Raw genomic sequence first — 10,203 nt, forward strand, 5'->3', positions numbered from 1 at the left:
TGTGTGTGCGTGTGTGTCAGAGAAGGCACTTGTATCTGGATTTATGTGTGAATGTGTTTGATTCCTAGCACTTAACAGCGTCATGAAGTGTGTGTGTGTGTGTGTGTGTGTGTGTGTGTGTGTGTGAGTGTTCAGAAGACAACACTGAGGATAATAGCAGGCCGTAGCAGCCAGCCTTTCCCAAACACACATCCTGAATTATGATTTGCAAATGACAAATGGATCGCTAATACAATTCATGAATTATGTAGTTGTCATGGTGACATTAATCAAAAAGCAGGGCCCTTCTCTCAGCTCTGAACATTGTGTTTGTGGAATTGAGATGCATGACGGGGGCTGCACACCGAGCCGCCTGAGTGAGCGCAGGGCAAAGCGATAGCAAGATATTGGTTCTGCCAGTCACTCAGAGGCTTATTATGAGTGCAATGCAACAATCACACGCCCTCAGGCGCACAGACAGACAGCACCCACAGACAAAAAGTGAAGGGTAAGGCTTTAAATTCTCACCGGAGAAGCCTTGTGGTTACGCACACAGCGGAAGCATTCACAGATTGTTGTTTTTTTGTCATTTATAAATCGCCCGTGCATTATCAAGAATGGGGCACTTGAAAAGGAGGATGAACAAAAAAACAGGAATGTGATTCGTTTGCAACTTGACCCTTGTTTATTCAGCAGGATCTCTCACTAGAATAAACTATTTTGAAGGGAGACTTTATCCCTGTGAGCATAACAAGCAGCAGCAACAAAAAATCTGTCACAAAAAGCCTTGGAGAAAGAAAACAAAATAGCGAGAGCAAATTCTTGGCACAAACTGAGTGATTAAGTGCCATCTCCACCCCTGATTCCTAAAGCGATGAATGATGGATGGTTGCCTTGGTTGACATCACAGTTGGATCTCAGGAGTCTGCTCAGCTGTTTAATTATTGAGCACCTGAGGGGTGTGACACTATCAGCGAACATCGCTTTTTCAACCCTCCTTTTCTATATTTTTGGCCTTTCTCCTCTAGAAAAGACCTCTCTCTCTCTAAAGATTTCATCTTTCTTTTTTCTAACCAACAAGACTCTCTCCACCTCTGTAGCCCACATATATCTTTCCTCATCACCCGCATCCGCCTTTTTACCTCCAGTCCTTGTCTGAGCTATGAAATTTTAATGATTGTGTCTTACTAAAGAGCCTCCAGTGACCAAAAACCTCACTCAAACCACTTAGTCCACTAACTGAACAGGCTAGGCATTTTAAATACTTTGAGGTGCATTAGATTCATGTTTAGGCCTGGTGCTTGCCTCTGAGATGAATCTGTGCAACTATCAACTGAATCCAAATCAAACTGTTTTGTTTTTTCAGCTCTTCCGAGGTTCGTTTCTGCTGATTTAGAATGCGTGCACACCACAGAAACTTCACTTTGGGTTAATAAAAAGTTGTAATTCATGGATTATTGTTAGGCATTTTCTCCCAGCAGAGGCCCCCCGGTTGGGCAGCCACCGAGACAAGAGAGCGGTGAGGTGATCTTTGATCGAGAAGTGGTGGTGTAATTCATTTAATTATATTTTGCTCCAGGCAACAAAAGTCGGGGAGGGGATCATTGAGAGGGAACACAATACAACTAGGTGGAAAAATAACAAGTAAGTGGAGTGTGTGTGCACACACACCGGCTGACCCTACAACCTCGCCTCCTCACAAAACTGTCAAAATCGCTGTGCTTTCAGCAGGCTTTTACTCAATGAGGTTAGCCCAAAGGTGAGTCTGTTCATCTATAACTTCCCTCGCTCTGCCTCCATCCATCTCTCCATCCCTTCCTCTTTACCCCACACTCCCCTCTCTCTTCTATTTCATCCTCTCTCTCTGTCTCTCTGCTTCTTTCAGGATTGTTCTTCCTCTCCTAACAGTTTGTCCCTGCTGCTCCCCTCCTCCTCCTCTTTCTCCCTCATGCACTCCCTTTCTCTCCCCTAGTGTATTAAGGGGCTTTGACGCTCTCAGTAAAAGCTGATTTATTCTCTTGGTGGTATCGATCGGTTTCTGCATTAAAGATTATAATTCATTACCCCGGCCCCTTTTAATACATTAAACACTCAAAATAAAAATAAAATAACCCCCCTCCTTCCCAACCCGGTGTCCCGAGGGTGCGGGAAAACACTCTTGTCGAGACGTCCGGCCTGTCGTCCTGTGCCCCAGAGCTCTACCTGCATGTGTGTGTGTGTGTGTCATACTGACTCATGCATTGAGATACTCACAGGAACACACTCTGCCCCTCATGCAGTCTGATACAGTTTCAAACACATACACATCAGTGAACAATAGATGGGCGGAACAGCATCAATTAACTGGTTAATTGATCGCCTGAAAATTTATCTGCAACTATTTTGTTTCAGTGATTTAAAAGGGCAAATATAACAAATATTCTCTTGTTCCAGTTCCTCAGATGTGATGATTTGTTGCATTTCTGTGATTTATATGACAGTAAACTGATTAGTTTTGGATAAATTCTGATCAGCATGTTGTTTCATGTTGTTAGTGTTAGTATGGCAGAAACAATTTTCTGCTATAGTTAGCACTGATGCAATGTCGGGCTATCAGTATGTTCCAAGTCAGTATCCAAGTTTTTACAGCAAAATATCTCAACATCTGCTAAATGGATTGGGTCAAAATGTGTACAGACGTTCATGGTTCTGACATAATTAATCCTAATGACTTTGATAATCCCCTGACTTTACTCTATCAACTACTCTATCACTCTACTGTATAGTCACCAGCAGTTTGAACTTTGGATGATCTTGTAAACTTTTGTCAAATTTCTTTGGTTTATGACCAAATACCTGCAAAAATATTAACATCCCCATCATCCTCGGCTGCACTTTGTGTTAAATGCTAGTTAGCAAATGTTAGCGTGCTACTTCAAAGTCATCTTCCCATCATTTACATGAATGTTTTTTGCACAGCAGAAATCACCACCTTCATCTGACTTCTTTGGCCACTAACAGAATAGGCCTACAGATTATTTTCAGACAGGTCAAGTTAAAGATTTGTGTACCTCTCCCATGTTTGTCAATACGACTGGCCTCTGTGGAATAGTAAGGATTTAAGAAGCGCCATGTGTCCCTCTATTGATTTTACCCCAAATGGCCGCACCAATTCCCTGCACAAAACAAGATTGCCCTTCCCCATTGCTTTGACAGATTGATTTTGTATCTCGGCCGTGAGGACTTGAGGAGCAATCCCTCTGATTCTGCCTCCGCGCACTGTCACTCTCATGGACAATTTCCCTCTCCATCCTTACCTCTCCCCCGTCTCTCCTCTTTCTCCTCCTATTAAAGGACTCTTCTACCTCTAAGCTCTAACTTCTGTCTGTCCGGCCTCCTCCATCCTCTGTCTCCCCCCTCTGCTTCTCTTTCCTTCTGACAGGCTTTCAGACAGTAAATCAGAGACATTGATCCAGCGCAGCGCCCAAGTGTCCTGGATTCTGCTAAAGAGCCATTTTCATTTCACAAGCAGTTTACTGGCCTCGCTACCCCCCACCCGTAAACATCGCCCTCCTCCCTCTTCTCTCGCTCTCTCCATCATGGCCTCATCCATACACATCACCCATCTCACCTAAATGCAGATCCTCATCCTCTCTGAGTGCCGGCCGCTGTTTTCCTCCCACTTTTTGCTGCCGACACACAATTTTCTTTGAAGAGAAATACCTTGAAAGGCTTGAAACGTTTCACTAATACTTAATGATTGCACACACACAGCACACACACACACACACACACACACACACACACACACACACTTCTTTGTAAACTGTACCTACGCTCTTCCACAACAAGGGTCCAGAGCTCAGCAGGGCTCCTTGAATTGGTTCCAAGAGGTCTGACTCCAGCAGCATCCGGACTAATTTAACTTCCCTGTAAATTGTTTGACATCAGCACAACAAAGACACGACTACTTTGTTAACATGTCTCCCCATCCTCCAACATGATTTACCTTTCTACCGCATTTCTATAAGGTTGTATTTTAATCATGTGATGAAAGGAAAAGCAGCCCAGAGATGCCCTCTAAGATAGCTACATATCATACAAACATCAGAGATCAGACATTTATCTCTAAACAGTATGTTTACATTTTAATATTACTTGGAATTGGTAGCAAGTTTCTATAATTATGGTTGTGCAAGATAATGTTTGTTTGATTTCAAGCATCTGCTGTAGTTTCTGTGATTTGCAGTGCAGTCTGTACTGTAGGTTCTTGAACAGTGACACATTTTCTATTGTTTCCGTATAGGTACATTTGACATCAAACAGTGACTGACAGGGTTCACATCAATATTGGATATGGACAGTGCTTTAAGTGGGAAAAAATAATTGCCTTTATTTATATGAAAGGAAACAAAATTAAGGTGACAGGTGGCAATTCAAAATATAAAAACATAATGGAATATTGTGCAGTAACTAGTGGCTGTTCCGCCAGTGTATGAATGTGTGTGAATGTTAGTTTCGGGTTGAGCACTGAGTGTATGAATGTGTATGACTGGTGAATGCAGATGTAGTGTAAAGGTGCTATACAAATACAGAGCATTGTTTCATTTGTTATTCAACATTTCTTGTTGCTGTTTTTCAGAACATTTTTAACAAAAGCTTTCAAAAAGTGATGGAGACATTCAGATTCTGACCTGTCCCCAGCGTCCCCAGTGCAAATGACACCTATCTGTCAATATTTTGTCCTGGCCCATCCAGACTGTGGTTGGTTCACGACAAGTGACACTGACTTCTCTTCTCCCTCGTCTCTCAGCGCCGATAGAGTTTAGCAGGCAGACCAGAACGGGAACAGGTAAGCGTCACATAGCGGCCAGAGAACCTGATATGGAGAGGGCAGAGGAGAGTACCGGAAGATTGGGAGAAGTCCCGGTATGCAAGAAAATGTCCCGGCCCACTTCAAGCACTGGATATGGATCGGTATCGTACATCTATGCATATTTAAATATACACATACAACTAATATAATATATCTTGTAATGTGAAATAAGACTTTCACCATTATATGTTCAAATGAATTAAACTATAAAAAGGTAAGAAGCTGAGAGCTTAAACAAAGACCAATCCTAAAAGTGCACAGTCACCCCAGTTTTAGGACATTGCAACAAAATGTACAGGGTTACATTTCCTGCACTGTTCACTCAGTAGGTGTAAAACATCAGGATTTAAACTTAAGTCATTAATTCATTTCAGATGCAATGTACAACAATCACTGTTCAAACACTTGCACTTGTAGCTTATTTGAGAAGGGATTCTGACTCATGTTATACTGAAGTAACAAAAGCGTATGTTTACTGATGTAAAGGAAATATCTTTTGGGACATGAAAACTTGGTGAACTTTTACAGAAACTCTGCGGTGAGACTGTTTTCTGAGCTGCCATTTCCAAGGTCAATATTGAACTTTGAACCGTACATTTAAACCCAACACGGACAAGTCGTAATTAAAGTGGTGGGAGAAAAATGGGCACTTGAATATCTACAAAAGTCCTATTCAATTGGCGGCCCATGGGCCACATCTGGCCCCGAAGCAACATCCATGTGGCCCAGCACATAATCTTATTACATTTACTCATTTGGCAGACGCTTTTATCCAAAGCGACTTACATTTGAGGAACAACATACAAGCATCAACAGAGCATCAAATACAGATTTACAACTGACAATACATACTAGTAAGAGCAGCATTAAATACGAGTAAGAGCTCATAGTACATATCACATCAATGGGGTAAATACCTAGGGTAGGAAGTAAGAGTTAACAAAAAGTGCAATCAATACAAGATAATTGTAGGGGATAGAAGAAGAAGAGCACAGGAAGTGCATGTTAGAGGTTAGGAGTTAGAAGTGTTATAAGAGGAAGTGTTCTCGGAAGAGATGAGTTTTCAAGAGCTTCTTGAAGTTAGAGAGGGACGCCCCTGCTCTGATGGCGTGTGGTAGCTCGTTCCACCATCGTGGTGTAACAGATGAGAATAGCCGGGACTGGGATTGCTTTGTGTGAAGGGATGGCAGAGCCAGGCGGCGTTCGTTGGAGGATCGTAGCGGCCGAGAAGGAACGTAAGTTTGCATTATGGAGTTTAGGTAGATGGGTGCAGACCCAGTAGTCACTCTGTATGCAAGCATTAGTGACTTGAATTTGATTCTGGAGGCCACGGGGAGCCAGTGGAGGTCACTGAGTAATGGAGTGACATGAGTACTTTTGGGCTGATCAAAAACCAACCGCGCTGCTGCGTTCTGAACCATTTGTAAGGGTTTCACCGCACAAGCTGGAAGACCTGCTAGGAGGGCATTGCAATAGTCAATGCGAGAGATAACCATGGCCTGTACCAGAAGCTGGGTGGCGTATTGAGTGAGGTAGGGCCTGATTTTCCTTATGTTGTGTAGAGCAAAGCGGCATGAACGAGAGACAGCAGCAACCTGGTCTGAAAAGGACAGCTGGTCATCAATCATGACACCCAAGTTTCTCACCACCTTGGTTGGAGTGATGGTTGCGGAGTCAATTTGTAGTTTGATGTTATGGTGGATAGATTGCTTGGATAGAGTTCAGTCTTAGAGAGGTTTAGCTGAAGGTGGCAAGCCTTCATCCATGCAGATATATCTGAGAGACAGTCCGTGATCCACGCCGAGACGGTAGGATCGCCTGGTGGGAAGGATAGGTAGAGTTGCATATCGTCTGCGTAGCAGTGGTAAGAGAAGCCGTGCGAGCTGATAGCAGGATCCTGTGGTTGACTGTGTCAAAGGCAGCTGATAGGTCAAGCAGGATAAGAACCGAGGATTGGGCTGCAGCTTTAGCTGACCTTAGGGCTTCTGTTACAGACAGAAGAGCCATTTCAGTAGAGTGGGCACTCTTAAAACCAGACTGATATGGATCTAAGAGGTCATTCCGTGAGAGGAATTCTGAGACCTGTTTGAATACTGCCCGTTCAATAGTTTCGGATATATGACAACAAAAGTAAATTACATGTATTGTCAATGGAAGTAGCAAAAGAGTGAGCTATATCGTTTCCTTCTCACCTTTGTTGAGTTTCACATGTGCTGTACCGGTTACCGCCAATCAAGGCTAAACTGTCCGACCTGCAGCCTCTCCCCTCCCCAGTGGGTGCTTCACAAGTCTCTTATATTTGTCCTTTCCTCGCTCCTCGATTGAACCAGAAGTTGTTCTGTTCTGCCATCTTACAGACCGTCCCTAAGCTCTTATTTGCGCTCCAAGGATCGAGTAGCGATCTCTGAGGAGCTATGAGCGAGGGTACACCAGTGCATCCTTCGCGGAAGTCTTTTACAGACCGACACGCCCTCTTATTGGGTAGCCGTTATATTGATTGGACGCTGCAGCAGATCGGACTGATCTGATACATCACCACAGGTGACATTAAACTCAGGTGTTTCACTGCAAAGTCTTTACTTAACTTTTATAATGGAAACAATTAAAGTCAAAGAGAGTTGAGTCTTGAGTCTGTCAGCAAAAAACATGTTTCACATAATTTATCGTCATTTTTATTCAGTCACACAAGGCTAGTCATTCCTGTGTTTAGTCCAAACAGACGACAATAGAACATAGTAAACAAGTAAGGAGTAGGACATGTCACTAAACTGCACTAAAGTCTCTAATGAAGCAAGCAAACGATAATAAAGCCTGCACATCCAGTCATCTCACCAACTGTGTCTGATGAAAGCAGCTGACAGCTCCGCCAGTAAAATCAGCTGATGAAAGTATGAATAAAAGCTGTGCTAAAAAAAATACCATTGGATTGATATGATGGAACACAGTGATCAATCGATGACGAGTGATGTGACTTGCAAATAAAATGTATGCAGAAGTGTTAAAGGGTATCAGAAGAGGAAACAAACGGAAAGGCTAAAACTGAGCGTCGATGTTGATTTGAGTTACATCATTTCAATTTCCCCTGAAACATTTAGCATTAATACCAAAGACACCATGATCATATTGACGCTTCAGAGGAAAGGGCGTCTCATGTCTCTAAAAACATATTTTCTCATTCCTTCTCTCCAAGGCTGTGGTCGAAAAGTATTTTTTGCTTAAAAAGGTTCCTAACTGAGTGAAGTGACCCGGAAGTATTTCAGCGGCAGCCATGATAACAGCTGGTCGAATTTTCCAAAAGCTAAGGAATGGTGCTTCAACGCTTCCTTTCTTATCTCCTTTAGCATAGGGTACACCTGACCATCCTTTACGAAAGGAAAGGAGATAATACCGTCCCACAATTCCGTTTAAGCAACGCATGTTCTCAAACTCAATAGATATAAAAATGACCACATTTAGCAAAATCCTTGTAATAGGCTACAGACACACATTATACTTGAATAAGACAATTTCCTTCTTTCTTTTGGTTTTTTATTTTGGCTTTGCTGTAATCTAATGCTGTTTCAACATCATTTTATGTTTCGGATTGTTGAAATAAGCTATAAAGTGTTGTATTAGAGTTTTCTACAATAAAAAAAATAAAAATAAATCGACGACCATGACGGATAAAGGATGTTGATCAAGTTACCGTAGGCTATTAAGCCTATTCTCTCTTATGTGATAACTTGCTATATGCATAGGCCTATGTCTTGAACTGTCAACAATAACTGAGACACATGCGAGCTATGTTTCTAGTCTTGTAAATGATCAAAGTGAGGATAATGTTGCAGCGTGTAGGCTCACGTTATGTATAGCCAGCCTTCAGCAATATCATTAATTAATTTTACTTCAGTCACTATGCTGACACCCATTGCCTTAATAAAGGCAATAATCAACCTGGATGACCTCTACAGTAAATGTTGTATTTCAGTGTCTACCACACATTGATTTATTTGTGGCGGCTTGCCACATTTTCGAAGCTGACCGCCACTTATTGATTTCCGATTACTGTTTTTTTTTTTCACTAGGCTATGGGTATAATCGTATTGGATCACAGGGCTGCGCACAGCATATATTCACTCAGCACCTCCTCTCGCCATCTCGTCATTCTGTGGAAAACACTGCGTTTACATACAATAATTGGGATTCATGTTGATAAATATTGGGATTCATATTTATCAACATGAATCCCAATTATTGTATGTAAACGCAGGAGGGTGAGTATTAGCAAGCATTCTCATCATGACAACCCTGTCCATTATTTGGTGACTGGTACCCCTATAGACCTTTCTGCTATCTTGATTATGAAGTAGCCTAATATATTCCACCATGTTGTCCACCTTTAAATGGCCTGCATTAAAACAACACGGGGTGCAGTGTCAAAGAAGATTTTTGTAGTCCATCTTCAGAACATTGTAGTTTCATCAGGGCAGGTTAGGGCAGTATCCGCCATCGAATAATTATGTCGCTTGGAAAAAAGCAGTTGGGTTCTCTTAGACCCGCAGTCCTCTTTATGAATTCTCCCACACATCTTTCCTTGACCTCATGACATTTCCATTGACGTCAAGAAAAGGTGTTTTGGAAAGGAGATTTTATTTACTTTTCGGACGCAGCCTTGGTTTCCTTGCGTCTGTCTCTCCACGCATCCTGGTGGGCGGGACTAAGACGCAAGGAAAAGATTCAAGTGAAGGAAACGTTGAAGCACTTAAGAGAATGGAGAAGCAAAAATGGCAAAGCTCAAAGGACTGTACAACTATATTCAACACTTATGACCTCATTGAAGTGACTGATATTGGAACTCGAGAACTCAAGTTGGAGCTTTAACCTGAACTTTTTCATCAGAAAGCCTTAATGAATGTTACAATGTTTTTGTAACTCAAAAACATTGACAATGAAGTGTTGTATGTCTTTACATGTTGTATGTACAGTGAGGAAAATAAGTATTTGAATACCCTGCTATTTTGCAAGTTCTCCCACTTAGAAATCATGGAGGGGTCTGAAATTGTCATCGTAGGTGCATGTCCACTGTGAGAGACATAATCTAAAAAAAAAATCCAGAAATCACAATGTATGATTTTTTAACTATTTATTTGTATGATACAGCTGCAAATAAGTATTTGAACACCTGTCTATCAGCTAGAATTCTGACTCTCAAAGACCTGTTAGTCTGCCTTCAAAATGTCCACCTCCACTCCATTTATTATCCTAAATTAGATGCACCTGTTTGAGGTCGTTAGCTGCATAAAGACACCTGTCCACCCCATACAATCAGTAAGAATCCAACTACTAACATGGCCAAGACCAAAGAGCTGTCCAAAGACACTAGAGACAAA

At 42.0% G+C, this 10,203-nt stretch overlaps 1 protein-coding gene across 1 annotated transcript in view; it reads right to left on the reverse strand.

The window, feature by feature from the left end:
- Nucleotides 1-4,802: 4,802 nt before the first annotated feature.
- Nucleotides 4,803-10,203, reverse strand: part of macrod1 (mono-ADP ribosylhydrolase 1) — a 58,563-nt gene continuing 53,162 nt past the window's right edge. The window contains exon 7 of the mRNA XM_046031628.1: nucleotides 4,803-4,837. Within this exon, the coding sequence (XP_045887584.1) occupies nucleotides 4,818-4,837 (20 nt within the window). The 3' untranslated portion in view covers nucleotides 4,803-4,817. The remainder of the gene's footprint in view (nucleotides 4,838-10,203) is intronic.

This window comes from Micropterus dolomieu, linkage group LG19 (assembly GCF_021292245.1).
Source record: "Micropterus dolomieu isolate WLL.071019.BEF.003 ecotype Adirondacks linkage group LG19, ASM2129224v1, whole genome shotgun sequence".
Taxonomy (NCBI): domain Eukaryota; kingdom Metazoa; phylum Chordata; class Actinopteri; order Centrarchiformes; family Centrarchidae; genus Micropterus; species Micropterus dolomieu.